Source organism: Petromyzon marinus, unplaced genomic scaffold (genome assembly GCF_048934315.1).
Source record: "Petromyzon marinus isolate PM22_M1 ecotype Great Lakes invasive population unplaced genomic scaffold, UKy_Petmar_22M1.pri1.0 PM_Scaffold_393, whole genome shotgun sequence".
Classification (NCBI taxonomy): Eukaryota; Metazoa; Chordata; class Hyperoartia; order Petromyzontiformes; family Petromyzontidae; genus Petromyzon; species Petromyzon marinus.
Genome location: NW_027423383.1, coordinates 52,982 through 75,000, shown reverse-complemented (window position 1 = coordinate 75,000; position 22,019 = coordinate 52,982). Strand labels below are relative to the sequence as shown.

The 22,019-nt window shown below is 40.6% G+C and overlaps 1 protein-coding gene and 1 long non-coding RNA gene across 2 annotated transcripts in view; both read right to left on the bottom strand.

Annotated features, from left to right (window-relative positions):
- Positions 1-4,992, bottom strand: part of LOC116957281 (uncharacterized) — a gene marked incomplete at its 3' end in the record, with an annotated part of 17,017 nt that extends 12,025 nt beyond the window's left edge. Inside the window, exon 1 of the mRNA XM_076064335.1 lies at positions 3,642-4,992. Within this exon, the coding sequence (XP_075920450.1) occupies positions 3,642-4,992 (1,351 nt within the window). The remainder of the gene's footprint in view (positions 1-3,641) is intronic.
- Positions 4,993-5,521: 529 nt separating this feature from the next.
- Positions 5,522-21,420, bottom strand: LOC116957282 (uncharacterized). The gene is made up of 3 exons (XR_012940671.1): positions 21,128-21,420; positions 12,756-13,010; positions 5,522-5,602 (listed from the first exon to the last, which is right to left on the bottom strand). It is a non-coding gene; the product is annotated as an uncharacterized LOC116957282 (long non-coding RNA).
- Between the last annotated feature and the right edge of the window lie 599 nt (positions 21,421-22,019).

The following is a 22,019-nucleotide window of genomic DNA, read 5'->3' as shown; positions in this document are numbered from 1 at the left end:
ACCAATGAATGAATAGTTGAGTGAATGAATGAGTCAATTAATGAATGAACCAATGAATGAGCAGTTGAGTGAAGGATTGAATGAGTCAATCAATGAATGAACCAATGAATGAGTTGTTGAGTGAAGGATTGAATAAGTCAATCAATGAATGAACCAATGAATGAGCAGTTGAGTGAAGGAATTAATGAGTCAATTAATGAATGAGTCAATGAATGAATAGTTGAGTGAAGAAATGAATGAGCAAATCAATGAATGAACCAATGAATGAGTAGTTGAGTGAAAAAATGAATGAGTCAATTAATGAATGAACCAATGAATGAGCAGTTGAGTGAAGGAATGAATGAGTCAATTAATGAATGAGTCAATGAATGAGTAGTTGAGTGAAGGAATGCATGAGTAAATTAATTAATGAGTCAATGAGTGAGTAGTTGAGTGAAGGAATGAATGAGTCAATCAATGAATGAACCAATGAATGAGTAGTTGAGTGAAGGAATTAATGAGTCCATCAATGAATGAACCAATGAATGAGTAGTTGAGTGAAGGAATGAATGAGTCAATCAATGAATGAACCAATGAATGAACAGTTGAGTGAAGGAATGAATGAGTCAATTAATGAATGAGTCAATGAATGAGTAGTGGAGTGGAGGAATGAATGAGTCAATTAATGAACGAGTAGTTGAGTGAAGTAATTAATTAGTCATTCAATGAATGAACCAACGAATGAGCAGTTGAATTAAGGAATGAATGAGTCAATCAATGAATGAGTCAATGAATGAGTAGTTGAGTGAAGGAATGAATGAGTCAATCAATGAATGAACCAATGAATGAGCAGTTGAGTGAAGGAATGAATGAGTCAATCAATGAATGAATCAATGAATGAGCAGTTGAGTGAAGGAATGGATGAGTCAATCAATGAATGAACCAATGAATGAATAGTTGAGTGAATGAATGAGTCAATTAATGAATGAACCAATGAATGAGCAGTTGAGTGAAGGAATGAATGAGTCAATCAATGAATGAACCAATGAATGAGTAGTTGAGTGAAGGATTGAATAAGTCAATCAATGAATGAACCAATGAATGAGCAGTTGAGTGAAGGAATGAATGAGTCAATTAATGAATGAGTCAATGAATGAGCAGTTGAGTGAAGGAATGAATTATTTCAATTAATGAATGAGTCAATGAATGAGTAGTTGAGTGAAGGAATGAGTCAATCAATGAATGAGTCAATGAATGAGTAGTTGAGTGAAGGAATGAATTATTAAAATAATGAATAAGTCAATGAATGAGTAGTTGAGTGAAGGAATGAATGAGTAAATTAATTAATGAGTCAATGAATGAGTAGTTGAGTGAAGCAATGAATGAGTCAATCAATGAATGAACCAATGAATGAGTAGTTAAGTGAAGTAATGAATGAGTCAACCAATGAATGAACCAATGAATGAGTAATTGAGTGAAGGAACGAATGAATCAATTAATGAATGAACCAATGAATAAGTAGTTGAGTGAAGGAATGAATGAGTCAATCAATGAATGAACCAATGAATGAGTAGTTGAGTGAATGAATGAGTCAATTAATGAATGAACAAATGAATGAGCAGTTGAGTGAAGGAATGAATGAGTCAATTAATGAATGAGTCAATGAATGAATAGTTGAGTGAAGAAATGAATGAGCAAATCAATGAATGAACCAATGAATGAGCAGTTGAGTGAAGGAATGAATGAGTCAATTAATGAATGAGTCAATGAATGAGCAGTTGAGTGAAGGAAGGAATTATTCAATTAATGAATGAGTCAAATGAATGAGTAGTTGAGTGAAGGAATGAGTCAATCAATGAATGAGTCAATGAATGAGTAGTTGAGTGAAGGAATAAATTATTAAATTAATGAATGAGTCAATGAATGAGTAGTTGAGTGAAGGAAAGAGTCAATCAATGAATGAGTCAATGAATGAGTAGTTGAGTGAAGGAATGAATGAGTAAATTAATTAATGAGTCAATGAATGAGTAGTTGAGTGAAGGAATGAATGAGTCAATTAATGAATGAACCAATGAATGAGTAGTTGACTGAATGAATGAGTCAATCAATGAATGAACCAATGAATGAGTAGCTGAGTGAAGCAATGAATGAGCCAATTAATGAATGAACCAATGAATGAGTAGTTGAGTGAATGAGTCAATCAATGAATGAACCGATGAATGAGTAGTTGACTGAATGAATGAGTCAATCAATGAATGAACCAATGAATGAGTAGTTGAATGAATGAGTCAATTAATGAATGAGTCAATGAATGAGTAGTTGAGTGAAGGAATGAATGAGTCAATCAATGAATGAACCAATGAATGAGCAGTTTAGTGAAGGAATGAATGAGTCAATCAATGAATGAACCAATGAATGAGTAGTTGATTGAAGGAATGAATGAGTCAATTAATGAATGAACCAATGAATGAGTAGTTGACTGAATGAATCAATCAATGAATGAACCAATGAATGAGTAGTTGAGTGAAGGAATTAATGAGTCCATCAATGAATGAACCATTGAATGAGTAGTTGAGTGAAGGAATGAATGAGTCAATCAATGAATGAACCAATGAATGAGTAGTTGATTGAAGGAGTTAATGAGTCAATCAATAAAACCAATGAATGAGTAGTTGAGTGAAGGAATGAATGAGTCAATTAATGAATGAGTCAATGAATGAGTAGTTGAGTGAAGGAATGAATGAGCAAATCAATGAATGAACCAATGAATGAGTAGTTGATTGAAGGAATGAATGAGTCAATTAATGAATGAACCAATGAATGAGTAGTTGACTGATTGAATGAGTCAATCAATGAATGAACCAATGAATGAGTAGTCGAGTGAAGGAATTAATGAGTCAATCAATGAATGAACCAATGAATGAGTAGTTGAGTGAAGGAATGAATGAGTCAATTAATGAATGAGTCAATGAATGAGTAGTTGAGTGAAGGAATGAATGAGCAAATCAATGAATGAACCAATGAATGAGTAGTTGATTAAAGGAATGAATGAGTCAATTAATGAATGAACCAATTAATGAGTAGTTGACTGAATGAATGAGTCAATCAATGAATGAACCAATGAATGAGTAGTTGAGTGAAGGAATGAATGAGTCAATCAATGAATGAACCAATGAATGAGTAGTTGAGTGAAGGAATGAATGAGTCAATCAATGAATGAGCCAATGAATGAGTAGTTGAGTGAAGGAATGAATGAATCAATGAATGAACCAATTAATGAGTAGTTGACTGAATGAATGAGTCAATCAATGAATGAACCAATGAATGAGTAGTTGAGTGAAGGAATGAATGAGTCAATCAATGAATGAACCAATGAATGAGTAGTTGAGTGAAGGAATGAATGAGTCAATTACTGAATGAGGCAATGAATGAGCAGTTGAGTGAAGGGATGAATGAATCAATTAATGAATGAACCAATGAATGAGTAGTTGAGTGAATGAATGAGTCAATGAATGAACCAATGAATGAGCAGTTGAGTGAAGGAATGAATGAGTCAATTAATGAATGAACCAATGAACGAGTAGTTGAGTGAATGAATGAGTCAATCAATGAATGAGTAAACGAATGAGCGAGTGAGCGAGCGCTCTGATTGGCCGGCTCACATTTCCTGCGCGGAGCCGCCGCTGCCGTAGGGGGGGCGAGGGGCGTGGCCTCGGCAGGAAGTGGGGGCGTGGCCTCGGCAGGAAGTGTGGGCGTGGCCTCGGCAGGAAGCGTGGGCGTGGCTCCCGCTGGCCCCTCCCCCTCCAGCCCATGGCGAACAGTGGTGGTGATGGTGGATGTGGTGGTGGTGGACGAGGTGGTGGACGAGGTGGTGGACGAGGTGGTGGTGGTGGTGGGCCACTGGAAGTTGAGGTCAAGGCGCTCACCATCCCCTCCTTGACTCTCCACTGTAGAATCCACGGTGATGCCATCAACACCACCACCACCACCATCACCACCACCATCACCACCATCACCACCATCACCACCATCACCACCATCATCACCACCACCACCACCACCGCCATCGCCATCGTTCCGGAGGGTGACCTCCGTTGTGGTCCAAGTGGCCGTGGACGGAAATTCCCGAGCCAACGGACTGACCCCTCCATTGTTGTCCTTTGCTCCTCCCCCCCCTCCATTGTTGTCCTTTGCTCCTCCTCCTCCATTGTTGTCCTTTGCTCCTCCCCCTCCATTGTTGTCCTTTGCTCCTCCTCCTCCTCCATTGTTGTCCTTTGCTCCTCCTCCATTGTTGTCCTTTGCTCCTCCCCCTCCATTGTTGTCCTTTGCTCCTCCCCCTCCATTGTTGTCCTTTGCTCCTCCTCCATTGTTGTCCTTTGCTCCTCCCCCTCCATTGTTGTCCTTTGCTCCTCCTCCATTGTTGTCCTTTGCTCCTCCTCCATTGTTGTCCTTTGCTCCTCCTCCTCCATTGTTGTCCTTTGCTCCTCCTCCATCGTTGTCCTTTGCTCCTCCCCCTCCATTGTTGTCCTTTGCTCCTCCCCCTCCATTGTCCTTTGCTCCTCCCCCTCCATTGTTGTCCTTTGCTCCTCCCCCTCCATTGTTGTCCTTTGCTCCTCCCCCTCCATTGTCCTTTGCTCCTCCTCCTCCGCTCGCCCCAGAAGCCTCCGACGGAGCCTCCGACGGAGCCTCCGACGGAGCCTCGGACTCGGACTCGGACGATGAGGATGATGAGGAGGAGGATGATGAGGAGGAGGATGAGGATGAGGAGGACGACTCGAATATCCTGTCGACGAAGACCCACTTGAGACCGGCGGCGCACAGCCCGAGGCTCAGGAGGCCGGCGCCGATGGGCAGCCAGCAGAGACAGTGCCAGGGGGCCGTGTGGGGGGCCAGCCGCTGAGGGGCCTGCCGCTCGCCTGGACAGGCCGCTGAGGGGACCGCCTGGACCGCCTCGACCGCCTGGACCGCCTCCTCCTCCTCCTCCTCCTCGCGGTCTTCACCATCGGAAATCATCGCAGCATCGCACGCAGCGGCGGCGGCGGTGGTGGTGGTGGTGGTGTTGTGGTGGTTGTGGTGGTGGTGTTGGTGGTGGTGGTGGTGGTGATGGTGGTGGTGTTGTGGTGGTGTTGTGGTGGTGGTGGTGGTGATGGTGGTGGTGTTGTGGTGTTGTGGTGGTGTTGGTGGTGTGGTGGTGATGGTGGTGGTGTTGTGGTGGTGTTGGTGGTGTGGTGGTGATGGTGGTGGTGTTGTGGTGGTGGTGGTGGTGGTGTTGTGGTGGTGTTGTGGTGGTGGTGGTGGTGATGGTGGTGGTGTTGTGGTGGTGTTGTGATGTGGTGGTGGGGGTGGTGGCGGTGGTGTTGTGGTGGTGGTGTTGTGGTGTTGGTGTTGTGGTGTAGTGGTGGTGGTGGTGGTGGGGGTGGTGGTGGTGGGGGTGGTGGTGGTGTGGTGGTGGCGGTGATGGTGGTGGTGGCGGTGATGGTGGTGGTGGCGGTGATGGTGGTGGTGGTGGGGGTGGGGGTGGTGATGGTGGTGTTGTGGTGGTGTTGTGGTGGTGGTGTTGTGGTGGTGTTGTGGTGGTGGTGTCTGTAGCAGCGTAGTGTAGTGTATAATGTAGTAGTGTAGTCTATAGTGTAGTTTATAGTAGTGTAGTGTATAGTGTAGTGTATAGTGTAGTTTATAGTGTAATGTATAGTAGTGTAGTGTATAGTGTATAGTAGTGTAGTGTATAGTAGTGTAGTGTATAGTAGTGTATAGTGTAGTGTATGGTGTAGTGTATAGTAGTGTATAGTGTAGTGTATAGTGTAGTATGTAGTGTAGTGTATAGTAGTGTAGTGTATAGTGTAGTGTAGTGTGTAGTGTATAGTAGTGTATAGTGTAGTGTATAGTAGTGTAGTGTATAGTAGTGTAGTGTATAGTAGTGTAGTGTATAGTGTAGTATGTAGTAGTGTAGTGTATAATGTAGTATGTAGTAGTGTAGTGTATAGTGTAGTGTAGTGTGTAGTGTATAGTAGTGTAGTGTATAGTGTAGTGTATAGTGTAGTGTACAGTAGTATATAGTAGTGTAGTAGTAGTGTATAGTGTAGTGTATAGTAGTGTAGTAGTAGTGTATAGTGTAGTGTATAGTGTAGTGTATAGTGTAGTGTATAGTGTATATTGCAGTGTATAGTGTAGTATATAGTGTAGTGGATAGTAGTGTAGTGTATAGTGTAGTGTGTATAGTGTGGTATATAATAGAGTATAGTGTAGTGTATAGTGTAGTGTATAGTGTAGTGTATAGTAGTGTAGTGTATAGTGTAGTGTATAGTAGTGTATAGTGTAGTGTATAGTGTAGTGTATAGCAGTGTAGTGTATAGTGTAGTGTAGTGTATAGTGTAGTGTATAGTAGTGTAGTGTATAGTAGTGTAGTGTATAGTAGTGTATAGTGTAGTGTATAGTGTAGTGTGTAGTGTAGTGTATAGTGTAGTGTATAGTGTAGTGTATAGTAGTGTGTAGTGTAGTGTATAGTAGTGTATAGTAGTGTAGTGTATAGTGTATAGTAGTGTAGTGTATAGTGTAGTGTGTAGTGTATAGTGTAGTGTATAGTAGTGTGTAGTGTAGTGTATAGTGTATATTGTAGTGTATAGTAGTGTATAGTAGTGTGGTATATAATAGAGTATAGTGTATAGTGTAGTGTATAGTGTAGTGTATAGTAGTGTAAAGTGTAGTGTATAGTAGTGTATAGTGTAGTGTATAGTGTAGTGTAGTGTATAGTGTAGTGTATAGTGTAGTGTATAGTGTAGTGTATAGTAGTGTGTAGTGTAGTGTATAGTAGTGTATAGTAGTGTATAGTGTAGTGTATAGTGTATAGTAGTGTAGTGTATAGTGTAGTGTGTAGTGTAGTGTATAGTGTAGTGTATAGTAGTGTGTAGTGTATAGTGTATATTGTAGTGTATAGTAGTGTCGTATATAATAGAGTATAGTGTATAGTGTAGTGTATAGTGTAGTGTATAGTGTAGTGTATAGTGTAGTGTATAGTATTAGCGAATTATCTACGTTTTAACTTCTCTCGCACCGTGCGTATCCAACGTGGGGCTACTCAGTGGTGTGGAGCGAGGATGAAAAACTCAAGACTGGCGAGTCGATTAGTATCCTGAGTTACGACATCAATAGTACCAGTCATAGTACCAGTCATAGTACCAGCAGTTGTAGTATCAGCGGTAGTAGTATCAGCAGTAGTAGTATCAGCGGTAGTAGTATCAGCGGTAGTAGTATCAGTGATAGTAGTATCAGCGGTAGTAGTATCAGTGGTAGTAGTATCAGCGGTAGTAGTATCAGTGATAGTAGTATCAGCGGTAGTAGTATCAGTGATAGTAGTATCAGCAGTAGTAGTGTCAATGATAGGAGTGTCAGTGATAGTAGTGTCAGTGATAGTAGTATCAGTGGTAGTAGTATCAGCGGTAGTAGTATCAGCAGTAGTATCAGCAGTAGTAGTATCAGTAGTAGTATCAGCAGTAGTAGTATCAGCGATAGTAGTAACAGTGGTAGTAGTAACAGCAGTTGTAGTATCAGCAGTAGTAGTAACAGCAGTAGTAGTATCAATGATAGTAGTATCAGCGGTAGTAGTATCAGCGGTATTAGTATGAGCGGTAGTAGTATCAGTGGTAGTAGTAACAACAGTAGTAGTAACAGCAGTTGTAGTATCAGCGGTAGTAGTATCAGTGGTAGTAGTATCAGCGGTAGTAGGATGAGCAGTAGTAGTAACAGCAGTAGTAGTATCAGTGATAGTAGTATCAGTGGTAGTAGTATCAGTGGTAGTAGTATCAGCAGTAGTAGTGTCAGTGATAGTAGTGTCAGTGATAGTAGTATCAGCGGTAGTAGTAACAGCGGTAGTAGTATCAGCGGTAGTAGTATCAGCGGTAGTAGTATCAGCGGTAGTAGTATCAGTGGTAGTAGTATCAGTGATAGTAGTATCAGCGGTAGTAGTAACAGCAGTTGTAGTATCAGCGGTAGTAGTAACAGTGGTAGTAGTATCAGCGGTAGTAGTATGAGCGGTAGTAGTATCAGTGATAGTAGTATCAGTGATAGTAGTATCAGCGGTAGTAGTATCAGTGATAGTAGTATCAGCGATAGTAGTAACAGCAGTAGTAGTGTCAGTGATAGTAGTGTCAGTGATAGTAGTATGAGCGGTAGTAGTATCAGCGGTAGTAGTATCAGTGGTAGTAGTATCAGCGATAGTAGTAACAGCAGTAGTAGTATCAGTGATAGTAGTATCAGTGGTAGTAGTATCAGCGATAGTAGTAACAGCAGTAGTATCAGCAGTAGTAGTACCAGCAGTTGTAGTATCAGCGGTAGGTATCAGCAGTAGTAGTATCAGCAGTAGTAGTATGAGCGGTAGTAGTATCAGCGGTAGTAGTATGAGCGGTAGTAGTATCAGCGGTAGGTATCAGCAGTAGTAGTATCAGCAGTAGTAGTATGAGCGGTAGTAGTATCAGCGGTAGGTATCAGCAGTAGTAGTATCAGCAGTAGTAGTATGAGCGGTAGTAGTATCAGCGGTAGTAGTATCAGCGGTAGTAGTATCAGCGGTAGTAGTAACAACAGTAGTAGTATCAGCGGTAGTAGTATGAGCGGTAGTAGTATCAGCGGTAGTAGTAACAGCAGTTGTAGTATCAGCGGTAGTAGTATCAGTGATAGTATCAGCGATAGTAGTATCAGCGGTAGTAGTATCAGCGATAGTAGTGTCAGTGATAGTAGTATCAGCGGTAGTAGTATCAGCGGTAGTAGTATCAGCGGTAGTAGTTTCAGCAGTAGTAGTATCAGCGGTAGTAGTATCAGCGGTAGTAGTATCAGTGATAGTAGTAACAGCAGTAGTATGAGCAGTAGTAGTATCAGCGGTAGTAGTATCAGTAGTAGTAGTGTCAGTGATAGTAGTATAAGTGGTAGTAGTATCAGCAGTAGTATCAGCAGTAGTTGTATCAGTGGTAGTAGTTTCAGCAGTAGTAGTATCAGTAGTAGTATCAGTAGTACTATCGGTAGTAGTATCAGTAGTTGTAGTATCAGCAGTAGTATCAGCAGTAGTATCGGCAGTAGTATCAGCGGTACTATCAGCAGCTGTAGTATCAGTAGTTGTAGTATCAGCAGCGGTAGTATCAGCAGTAGGTAGTATCAGCGGTACTGTTATCAGCAGTAGTATCAGCGGTACTATTATCAGCAGTAGTATCAGTACTATTATCAGTGATAGTTGTAGTATCAGCAGTAGTATCAGTACTATTATCAATGATAGTTGTAGTATCAGCAGTAGTATCAGTACTATTATCAGTGATAGTTGTAGTATCAGCAGTAGTATCAGCGGTACTATTATCAGTGATAGTTGTAGTATCAGCAGTAGTATCAGCGGTACTATTATCAGTGATAGTTGTAGTATCAGCAGTAGTATCAGTACTATTATCAGTGATAGTTGTAGTATCAGCAGTAGTATCAGTACTATTATCAGTGATAGTTGTAGTATCAGCAGTAGGATCAGCGGTACTATTATCAGTGATAGTTGTAGTATCAGTACTATTATCAGTGATAGTTGTAGGATCAGTACTATTATCAGTGATAGTTGTAGGATCAGTACTATTATCAGTGATAGTTGTAGTATCAGCAGTAGTATTAGTACTATTATCAGTGATAGTTGTAGTATCAGCAGTAGTATCAGTACTATTATCAGTGATAGTTGTAGTATCAGCAGTAGTATCAGTACTATTATCAGTGATAGTTGTAGTATCAGCAGTAGTATCAGTACTATTATCAGTGATAGTTGTAGTATCAGCAGTAGGATCAGCGGTACTATTATCAGTGATAGTTATAGTATCAGCAGTAGTATCAGTACTATTATCAGTGATAGCTGTAGTATCAGCAGTAGTATCAGTACTATTATCAGTGATAGTTGTAGTATCAGCAGTAGGATCAGCGGTACTATTATCAGTGAAAGTTGTAGTACCAGTACTATTATCAGTGATAGTTATAGTATCAGTACTATTGTCAGTGATAGTTGTAGTATCAGCAGTAGGATCAGTACTATTATCAGTGATAGTTGTAGTATCAGCAGTAGTATCAGCGGTACTATTATCAGTGATAGTTCTAGTATCAGCAGTATGATCAGTACTATTATCAGTGATAGTTGTAGTATCAGTAGTAGTATCAGTACTATTATCAGTGATAGTTGTAGTATCAGCAGTCGTATCAGCAGTAGTATCAGTACTATTATTAGTGATAGTTGTAGTATCAGCAGTAGGATCAGTACGATTATCAGTGATAGTTGTAGTATCAGCAGTAGTACCAGTACTATTATCAGTGATAGTTGTAGTATCAGTACTATTATCAGTGATAGTTATAGTATCAGCAGTAGTATCAGCGGTACTATTATCAGTGATAGTTGTAGTATCAGTACTATTATCAGTGATAGTTGTAGTACCAGTACTATTATCAGTGATAGTTATAGGATCAGTACTATTACCAGTGATAGTTATAGTATCAGTACTATTATCAGTGATAGTTATAGGATCAGTACTATTATCAGTGATAGTTGTAGTATCAGTACTATTATCAGTGATAGTTGTAGTATCAGTACTATTATCAGTGATAGTTATAGTATCAGTACTATTATCAGTGGTAGTTGTAGTACCAGTACTATTATCAGTGATAGTTATAGTATCAGTACTATTATCAGTGATAGTTGTAGTATCAGTACTATTATCAGTGATAGTTGTAGTATCAGTACTAGTATCAGTGATAGTTGTAGTATCAGCAGTAGTATCAGTACTATTATCAGTGATAGTTATAGTATCAGTACTATTATCAGTGATAGTTGTAGTATCAGCAGTAGTATCAGTACTATTATCAGTGATAGTTGTAGTATCAGTACTATTATCAGTGATAGTTGTAGTATCAGCAGTAGTATCAGTACTATTATCAGTGATAGTTGTAGTATCAGTACTATTATCAGTGATAGTTGTAGTATCAGCAGTAGTATCGGTACTATTATCAGTGATAGTTGTAGTATCAGTACTATTATCAGTGATAGTTGTAGTATCAGCAGTAGTATCAGTACTATTATCAGTGATAGTTGTAGGATCAGTACTATTATCAGTGATAGTTGTAGTATCAGCAGTAGTATCAGCAGTAGTATCAGTACTATTATCAGTGATAGTTGTAGTACCAGTACTATTATCAGTGATAGTTGTAGTATCAGCAGTAGTATCAGTACTATTATCAGTGATAGTTATAGTATCAGTACTATTATCAGTGATAGTTGTAGTACCAGTACTATTATCAGTGATAGTTGTAGTATCAGTACTATTATCAGTGATAGTTGTAGTACCAGTACTATTATCAGTGATAGTTATAGTATCAGTACTATTATCAGTGATAGTTGTAGTACCAGTACTATTATCAGTGATAGTTGTAGTATCAGTACTATTATCAGTGATAGTTGTAGTATCAGTACTATTATCAGTGATAGTTGTAGTATCAGTACTATTATCAGTGATAGTTGTAGTATCAGTACTATTATCAGTGATAGTTGTAGTATCAGTACTATTATCAGTGATAGTTGTAGTATCAGTACTATTATCAGTGATAGTTGTAGTATCAGTACTATTATCAGTGATAGTTATAGGATCAGTACTATTATCAGTGATAGTTGTAGTATCAGTACTATTATCAGTGATAGTTGTAGTATCAGTACTATTATCAGTGATAGTTATAGTACCAGTACTATTATCAGTGATAGTTGTAGTATCAGTATTATTATCAGTGATAGTTGTAGTATCAGTACTATTATCAGTGATAGTTGTAGTATCAGTACTATTATCAGTGATAGTTGTAGTATCAGTACTATTATCAGTGATAGTTGTAGTATCAGTACTATTATCAGTGATAGTTGTAGTATCAGTACTATTATCAGTGATAGTTGTAGTATCAGTACTATTATCAGTGATAGTTGTAGTATCAGTACTATTATCAGTGATAGTTATAGGATCAGTACTATTATCAGTGATAGTTGTAGTATCAGTACTATTATCAGTGATAGTTGTAGTATCAGTACTATTATCAGTGATAGTTATAGTACCAGTACTATTATCAGTGATAGTTGTAGTACCAGTACTATTATCAGTGATAGTTGTAGTATCAGGAGTTGCGAGTCACAGTTGCGTGTTAGTTGCGTGTTAGTTGCGTGTTAGTTGCATGTCTCAGTTGCGTGTTAGTTGCGTGTCACAGTTGCGTGTCACAGTTGCGTGTTAGTTGCGTGTTAGTTGCGTGTTAGTTGCGTGTTAGTTGCGTGTCACAGTTGCGTGTTAGTTGCGTGTCACAGTTGCGTGTCACAGTTGCGTGTTAGTTGCGTGTCACAGTTGCGTGTCACAGTTGCGTGTTAGTTGCGTGTCACAGTTGCGTGTTAGTTGCGTGTCACAGTTGCGTGTTAGTTGCGTGTTAGTTGCGTGTCGGAGTTGCGTGTCGGAGTTGCGTGTTAGTTGCGTGTTAGTTGCGTGTTAGTTGCGTGTCACAGTTGCGTGTTAGTTGCGTGTTAGTTGCGTGTTAGTTGCGTGTCGGAGTTGCGTGTCGGAGTTGCGTGTTAGTTGCGTGTTAGTTGCGTGTTAGTTGCGTGTTAGTTGCGTGTCGGAGTTGCGTGTAGTAGTTGCGAGCGGTTGCGTCTCGTAGTTGCGCAATCCGGTTGCGCAATCCGGTTGCACGTAGAGGCAGGGAGTCCCGCCCTCCCGACTATTGCAGTGGGGGCGGAGTCTCAGGCGTCCAATCACCTGAGAGAGGGGGCGGAGCCTCAGGCGTCAAATCACCCGAGAGAGAGGGGGCGGAGCCTCAGGCGTCCAATCACCTGTAGAGAGGGGGCGGAGCCTCAGGCGTCAAACCACCTGAGAGAGGGGGCGGAGCCTCAGGCGTCAAATCACCTGAGAGAGGGGGCGGAGCCTCAGGCGTCCGATCGCCTGAGAGAGGGGGCGGAGCCTCAGGTGTCCAATCACCTGAGAGAGGGGGCGGAGCCTCAGGCGTCCAATCACCTGAGAGAGGGGGCGGGGCACAGCCTACATTAGACAGTGTAGTGTACACTGTAGTGTACAGTGCAGGGTACAATGTAATAGAAAATAGTGTAGTGTATAGTGTAGTGTATAGTGTAGTGTATAGTGTAGTGTATAGTGTAGTGTATAGTAGTGTAGTGTATAGTGTAGTGTATAGTGTAGTGTATAGTGTAGTGTATAGTGTAGTGTATAGTAGTGTAGTGTATAGTGTAGTGTATAGTGTAGTGTATAGTGTAGTGTATAGTGTAGTGTATAGTGTAGTGTAGTAGTGTATAGTGTAGTGTATAGTGTAGTGTGTAGTGTAGTGTGTAGTGTAGTGTATAGTGTAGTGTATAGTGTAGTGTATAGTGTAGTGTGTAGTGTAGTGTGTAGTGTATAGTGTAGTGTGTAGTGTAGTGTGTAGTGTATAGTGTAGTGTGTAGTGTATAGTAGTGTATAGTGTAGTGTATAGTGTAGTGTATAGTGTAGTGTATAGTGTAGTGTATAGTGTAGTGTATAGTGTAGTGTATAGTGTAGTGTATAGTGTAGTGTATATTGTAGTGTATAGTGTAGTGTAGTGTGTAGTATAGTGTAGTGTATAGTATAGTGTATAGTGTAGTGTATAGTGTATATTGTAGTGTATAGTGTAGTGTATAGTGTAGTGTATAGTGTAGTGTAGTGTGTAGTGTAGTGTATAGTGTAGTGTATAGTGTAGTGTGTAGTGTACAGTATATAGTAGTGTAGTGTATAGTGTAGTGTATAGTAGTATATAGTAGTGTAGTGTATAGTGTAGTGTATAGTGTAGTGTATAGTATATAGTAGTGTAGTGTATAGTGTAGTGTATAGTGTAGTGTGTAGTGTAGTGTGTAGTGTATAGTGTAGTGTGTAGTGTATAGTGTAGTGTATAGTGTAGTGTGTAGTAGTGTAGTGTATAGTGTAGTGTATAGTGTAGTGTATATTGTAGTGTATAGTGTAGTGTGTAGTGTAGTGTATAGTGTAGTGTATAGTGTAGTGTATAGTGTAGTGTATAGTGTATAGTAGTGCATAGTGTAGTGTATAGTGAAGTGTATAGTGTAGTGTATAGTGTGTAGTGTATAGTGTAGTGTATAGTGTAGTGTGTAGTAGTGTAGTGTATAGTGTAGTGTATAGTGTAGTGTATAGTGTAGTGTATAGTAGTGTATAGTGTAGTGTATAGTGTAGTGTATAGTAGTGTATAGTGTAGTGTATAGTGTAGTGTATAGTGTAGTGTAGTGTATAGTGTAGTGTATAGTGTAGTGTATAGTGTATATTGTAGTGTATATTTTAGTGTATAGTGTAGTGTATAGTGTAGTGTTTAGTGTAGTGTGTAGTAGTGTAGTGTATAGTGTAGTGTATAGTGTAGTGTATAGTGTAGTGTATAGTGAAGTGTATAGTAGTGTAGTGTATAGTGTAGTGTATAGTGTAGTGTATAGTGTAGTGTATAGTGTAGTGTATAGCAGTTTAGTATATAGTGTGGTGTATAGTAGTGTATAGTGTAGTGTATAGTGTAGTGTATAGTGTAGTGTAGTGTATAGTGTAGTGTATAGTGTAGTGTATAGTAGTAGTGTAGTGTATAGTAGTGTAGTGTATAGTAGTGTAGTGTGTAGTAGTGTAGTGTATAGTGTAGTGTATAGTGTAGTGTATAGTAGTGTAGTGAATAGTGTAGTGTATAGTAGTGTAGTGTATAGTAGTGTAGTGTATAGTGTAGTGTATAGTGTAGTGTATAGTAGTAGTGTATAGTATTGTAGTGTATAGTAGTAGAGTATAGTATTGTAGTGTATAGTGTAGTGTATAGTAGTAGTGTAGTGTATCATAGTGTAGTGTATAGTAGTGTAGTGTATACTGTAGTGTATAGTAGTGTAGTGTGTAGTAGTGTAGTGTATAGTAGTGTAGTAGTGTATAGTGTAGTGTACAGTGTAGTGTATAGTAGTGTAGTAGTGTATAGTGTAGTGTATAGTAGTGTAGTAGTGTATAGTAGTGTATAGTGTAGTGTATAGTGTAGTGTGTAGTGTAGTGTATAGTGTAGTGTATAGTGTAGTGTAGTGTGTAGTGTAGTGTATAGTGTAGTGTATAGTAGTGTATAGTGTAGTGTATAGTATTGTAGTGTATAGTGTAGTGTATAGTATTGTAGTGTATAGTGTAGTGTATAGTAGTAGTGTAGTGTATAGTAGTGTAGTGTATAGTAGTGTAGTGTGTAGTAGTGTGGTGTATAGTAGTGTATAGTGTAGTGTATAGTGTAGTATATAGTAGTGTAGTAGTGTATAGTGTAGTGTATAGTAGTGTATAGTGTAGTGTATAGTGTAGTGTATAGTGTAGTGTATAGTGTAGTGTAGTGTGTAGTAGTGTAGTATATAGTAGTGTAGTGTATAGTGTAGTATATAGTAGTGTAGTGTTGTATATAGTAGTGTATAGTGTAGTGTAGTGTATAGTGTAGTGTAGTGTATAGTAGTGTAGTGTATAGTGTAGTGTATAGTAGTGTATAGTAGTGTATAGTGTAGTGTATAGTGTAGTGTATAGTAGTGTATAGTGTAGTGTATAGTAGTGTAGTGTATAGTGTAGTATATAGTAGTATAGTGTAGTGTATAGTAGTGTATAGTCTAGTGTATAGTAGTGTAGTGTATAGTAGTGTAGTGTATAGTGTAGTGTATAGTATATAGTAGTGTAGTGTATAGTGCAGTGTAGTGTGTAGTAGTGTAGTGTATAGTGTAGTGTATAGTAGTGTAGTGTGTAGTGTATAGTGTAGTATATAGTAGTGTTGTGTAGTGTGTAGTGTATAGTAGTGTAGTGTATAGTGTAGTATAGAGTGTATAGTGAAGTGTAGTATATAGTAGTGTAGTGTATAGTGTAGTGTAGTGTATAGTGTAGTGTATAGTAGTGTAGTATATAGTAGTGTATAGTGTAGTGTATAGTAGTGTAGTGTAGTGTATAGTGTAGTGTATAGTGTAGTGTATAGTGTAGTGTATAGCAGTGTAGTGTATAGTGTAGTGTATAGTGTAGTGTATAGCAGTGTAGTGTAGTGTATAGTGTAGTGTATAGTAGTGTAGTGGAGTGTATAGTGTAGTGTATAGTAGTGTAGTGTATAGGAGTGTAGTGTATAGTGTAGTGTATAGTGTAGTGTATAGTGTAGTGTATAGTGAAGTGTATAGTAGTGTAGTGTATAGTGTAGTGTATAGTGTAGTGTATAGTGTGGTGTATAGTAGTGTATAGTGTAGTGTATAGTGTAGTGTGTAGTGTAGTGTATAGTGTAGTGTAGTGTATAGTGTAGTGTATAGTGTAGTGTATAGTGTAGTGTATAGTAGTAGTGTAGTGTATAGTAGTGTAGTGTATAGTAGTGTAGTGTGTAGTAGTGTAGTGTATAGTAGTGTTTAGTGTCGTGTATAGTGTAGTGTATAGTGTAGTGTATAGTAGTGTAGTGAATAGTGTAGTGTATAGTAGTGTAGTGTATAGTAGTGTAGTGTATAGTGTAGTGTATAGTAGTAGTGTATAGTATTGTAGTGTATAGTAGTAGTGTATAGTATTGTAGTGTATAGTGTAGTGTGTAGTAGTGTAGTGTATCATAGTGTAGTGTATAGTAGTGTAGTGTATACTGTAGTGTATAGTAGTGTAGTGTGTAGTAGTGTAGTGTATGGTAGTGTAGTAGTGTATAGTGTAGTGTACAGTGTAGTGTATAGTAGTGTAGTAGTGTATAGTGTAGTGTATAGTAGTGTAGTAGTGTATAGTAGTGTATAGTGTAGTGTATAGTGTAGTGTGTAGTGTAGTGTATAGTGTAGTGTGTAGTGTATAGTGTAGTGTATAGTGTAGTGTATAGTAGTGTATAGTGTAGTGTATAGTATTGTAGTGTATAGTGTAGTGTATAGTAGTAGTGTATAGTATTGTAGTGTTTAGTGTAGTGTATAGTAGTAGTGTAGTGTATAGTAGTGTAGTGTATAGTAGTGTAGTGTGTAGTAGTGTGGTGTATAGTAGTGTATAGTGTAGTGTATAGTGTAGTATATAGTAGTGTAGTAGTGTATAGTGTAGTGTATAGTGTAGTGTATAGTGTAGTGTATAGTGTAGTGTAGTGTGTAGTAGTGTAGTATATAGTAGTGTAGTGTATAGTGTAGTGTATAGTGTAGTATATAGTAGTGTAGTGTTGTATATAGTAGTGTATAGTGTAGTGCAGTGTATAGTGTAGTGTATAGTGTAGTGTAGTGTATAGTAGTGTAGTGTATAGTGTAGTGTATAGTAGTGTATAGTGTAGTGTATAGTAGTGTATAGTGTAGTGTATAGTGTAGTGTATAGTAGTGTATAGTGTAGTGTATAGTAGTGTAGTGTATAGTGTAGTATATAGTAGTATAGTGTATAGTGTAGTGTATAGTAGTGTATAGTGTAGTGTATAGTAGTGTAGTGTATAGTAGTGTAGTGTATAGTGTAGTGTATAGTATATAGTAGTGTAGTGTATAGTGCAGTGTAGTGTGTAGTAGTGTAGTGTATAGTGTAGTGTATAGTAGTGTAGTGTGTAGTGTATAGTGTAGTATATAGTAGTGTAGTGTGTAGTGTATAGTAGTGTAGTGTATAGTGTAGTATAGAGTGTATAGTGAAGTGTAGTATATAGTAGTGTAGTGTATAGTGTAGTGTAGTGTATAGTAGTGTAGTATATAGTAGTGTATAGTGTAGTGTATAGTAGTGTAGTGTATAGTGTAGTGTATAGCAGTGTAGTGTAGTGTATAGTGTAGTGTATAGTAGTGTAGTGGAGTGTATAGTGTTGTGTATAGTAGTGTAGTGTATAGTGTAGTGTATAGTGTAGTGTATAGTGTAGAGTATAGTAGTGTAGTGTATAGTAGTGTAGTGTATAGTGTAGTGTATAGTAGTGTATAGTGTAGTGTATAGTAGTGTAGTGTATAGTGTGGTGTATAGTGTAGTGTATAGTGTAGTGTATAGTGTAGTGTATAGTAGTGTAGTGTATAGTAGTGTAGTGTATAGTGTAGTGTATAGTATATAGTAGTGTAGTGTATAGTGCAGTGTAGTGTGTAGTAGTGTAGTGTATAGTGTAGTGTATAGTAGTGTAGTGTGTAGTGTATAGTGTAGTATATAGTAGTGTAGTGTAGTGTGTAGTGTATAGTAGTGTAGTGTATAGTGTAGTATAGAGTGTATAGTGAAGTGTAGTATATAGTAGTGTAGTGTATAGTGTAGTGTAGTGTATAGTGTAGTGTATAGTAGTGTAGTATATAGTAGTGTATAGTGTAGTGTATAGTAGTGTAGTGTAGTGTATAGTGTAGTGTATAGCAGTGTAGTGTAGTGTATAGTGTAGTGTATAGTAGTGTAGTGGAGTGTATAGTGTTGTGTATAGTAGTGTAGTGTATAGTGTAGTGTATAGTGTAGTGTATAGTGTAGAGTATAGTAGTGTAGTGTATAGTAGTGTAGTGTATAGTGTAGTGTATAGTAGTGTATAGTGTAGTGTATAGTAGTGTAGTGTATAGTGTGGTGTATAGTGTAGTGTATAGTGTAGTGTATAGTAGTGTAGTGTATAGTAGTGTAGTGTATAGTGTAGTGTATAGTAGTGTATAGTGTAGTGTATAGTAGTGTAGTGTATAGTGTAGTGTAGAGTTTGTGTGTGTGTTTGTGTGTCTGTGTGCTTCGAACCGCTCTTGCCCTTACACCTCTGCTAGAGGCTACCTGGGGGTTCTTTGTGTGTGTGTGAGTGAGTGAATGGGTGAGTGAGTGAGTGGGTGAGTGAGTGGGTGAGTGAGTGAGTGAGTGGGTGAGTGAGTGGGTGAGTGAGTGAGTGGGTGAGTGAGTGAGTGGGTGAGTGGGTGAGTGGGTGAGTGGGTGAGTGAGTGGCTGGGTGTGTGAAATGGTGAGTGAGTGAATGGTTGAGTGGGTGGGTGAGTGGGTGGGTGAGTGAGTGGGTGGAAGGGTGATTGAGTGGATAGGTGAGTAAGTGGGTGGATGAGTGAGTGAGTGAGTGGGTGAGTGAGTGGGTGGGTGGGTAAGTGGATGGGTGAGTGAGTGGGTGAGTGGGTGAGTGAATGAGTGAGTGTGTGGATGAGTGAGTGAGTGGTGAGTGAGTGAGTAAGTGGGTGAGTGAATGGGTGAGTGAGTGGGTGAGTGGTTGGGTGAGTGAGTGAGTGGGTGAGTGAGTGGGTGAGTGAATGGGTGAGTGAGTGAGTGAGTGGGTGAGTGAGTGAGTGGGTGAGTGAGTGGGTGACTGAGTGAGTGGGTGGGTGAGTGAGTGGGTGGGTGAGTGAGTGGGTGGGTGGAAGGGTGAGTGAGTGGATAGGTGAGTATGTGGGTGGATGGGTGAGTGAGTGGGTGAGTGAGTGGGTGGGTAAGTGGATGGGTGAGTGAATGAGTGGGTGAGTGGGTGAGTGAGTGGGTGGGTGGGTAAGTGGATGGGTGAGTGAGTGGGTGAGTGGGTGAGTGAATGAGTGAGTGTGTGGATGAGTGAGTGAGTGGTGAGTGAGTGAGTAAGTGGGTGAGTGAATGGGTGAGTGAGTGGGTGAGTGGTTGGGTGAGTGAGTGAGTGGGTGAGTGAGTGGGTGAGTGAATGGGTGAGTGAGTGAGTGGGTGAGTGAGTGAGTGGGTGAGTGAGTGGGTGACTGAGTTAGTGGGTGGGTGAGTGAGTGGGTGGGTGAGTGAGTGGGTGGGTGGAAGGGTGAGTGAGTGGATAGGTGAGTATGTGGGTGGATGGGTGAGTGAGTGGGTGAGTGAGTGGGTGGGTAAGTGGATGGGTGAGTGAATGAGTGGGTGAGTGGGTGAGTGGGTGGGTGGGTGAGTGAGTGAGTGGGTGAGTGGATGGGTGGGTGAGTGGGTGGGTGAGTGGGTTAGTGGGTGGGTGGGTGAGTGAGTGAGTGGGTGGGTGAGTGAATAAGTGGGTGGATGGGTGAGTGAGTGGATGGGTGAGTGAGTGAGGGGGTAGGTGGGTGGATGAGTGAGTGAGTGGGTGAGTGAGTGGGTGGGTGAGTGGGTGAGTGAGTGAGTGGGTGAGTGAGTGGGTGAGTGAGTGGGTGGGTGAGTGAGTGGGTGAGTGAGTGGGTGGATGAGTGAGTGAGTGGGTGGATGAGTGAGTGGGTGGGTGAGTTGGTGAGTGAGTGAGAGGGTGAGTGAGTGGGTGAGTGAGTGCAGCTGATGATGCTGCTGATGGTGATGATGATAATGCAGCTGATCATGATGATGCAGCTGCTGATGATGCTGATGATGATGGTGGCGATGCTGATGATGATGCAGCTGATGGTGATGATGATGATGATAATGCAGCTGATCATGATGATGCAGCTGCTGCTGATGATGATGCTGATGATGGTGATGATCCAGCTGATGATGATGATGCAGCTTATGATGATGGTGATGATGATGCAGCTGCTGATGATGGTGTAGCTGACGATGGTGATGATGCTGATGATGGTGATGATGATGATGCAGCTGATGATGGTGGTGATGATGATGATGATGATGCAGCTAATGATGATGGTGCAGCTGATGGTGATGATGCAGTTGATGATGGTGGTGATGATGATGATGCAGCTGATGGTGATGGTGCAGCTGATGATGATGGTGATGCAGCTGATGGTGATGGTGCAGCTGATGATGGTGGTAGTGATGATGATGCAGCTGATGATGATGCAGCTGATGGTGATGCAGCTGATGATGGTGGTGGTGATGATGGTGGTGGTGATGATGCAGCTGATGATGGTGGTGGTGATGATGCAGCTGATGATGGTGCAGCTGATGATGATGGTGATGCAGCTGATGGTGATGGTGCAGCTGATGATGGTGGTAGTGATGATGATGATGATGCAGCTGATGATGATAATGCAGCTGATGGTAATGCAGCTGATGATGGTGGTGGTGATGATGATGGTGGTGGTGATGATGCAGCTGATGATGGTGGTGGTGATGATGATGCAGCTGATGGTGATGGTGCAGCTGATGATGGTGGTGGTGATGATGCAGCTGATGATGGTGGTGCAGCTAAGGATGATGATGATGATGCAGCTGATGATGATGCAGCTGATGAGGATGGTGCAGCTGATGATGGTGGTGGTGATGATGATGCAGCTGATGATGATGGTGCAGCTGATGCTGATGATGAAGCTGATGATGATGATGCAGCTGCTGATCCTCACCACCGCCAGCCACCGCCACCGCCTCGTCCACCTCCCTCTCCTCCTGCCGTGGCTCCAGCAGCTGCAGTCGCTGCAGCCGACGTTCCGGCACCAGCGCCAGAATCAGCATCAGCGGCACCACGCCCATTCATTCCTCTCTGCCGGAAGACGTCTGCCGGAATCGGTAGCGGGCGGGTTATTGAACGCGGGCTACTCTGCCGGAAGACGTCTGCCTGTTTCCGAAGATATCTACCGGATTAGGAAGATGTCTTCCGGAAGATGTCTGCTGGGTTAGGAAGATGGCCACCGCTCTGCGGTAGGACATCTGCCGGAATCGGTAGAGGGTTACTGAACGCGAGCTGCTCTGCCGGAAGACGTCTACCGTTTAAGGAAGAAATCTCTTCCGGAAGATGTCTACCGGTTTGGGAAGACGTAGAAGAGGGGTTACTGAACACGGACTTCTCTTCTGGAAGATGTCTACCGGTTTAGGAAGACGTTGATGGGGAGTTACTGAACCCGGACTTCACTTCCGGAAGATGTCTACCGGTTTGGGAAGTAGGCGGAATGAGGGGTAAATGAACGCCAATTCCTCTGCCGGAAGACTCCTACCGGTTACGGAAGACTTCTACCGGAATAAATTATGTTAATGAGCACTCAGGACCACGAGGGGCAATGTGTTTATTTATTTAAATTGTTTCAGCAGCGGAGGAATCCGCTGGCATCTGCAGCCACTTCGTCAAACATAAATTATGTTAATGTTCAGCGGCAGCAACAATAATAAAACCCTCCTCACATAAATTATGTTAATGTTCAGCGGCAGCGATAATAATAAAACCCTCCTCACATAAATTATGTTAATGTTCAGCGGCAGCAATAATAAAAACCCTCCTCACATAAATTATGTTAATTGCGA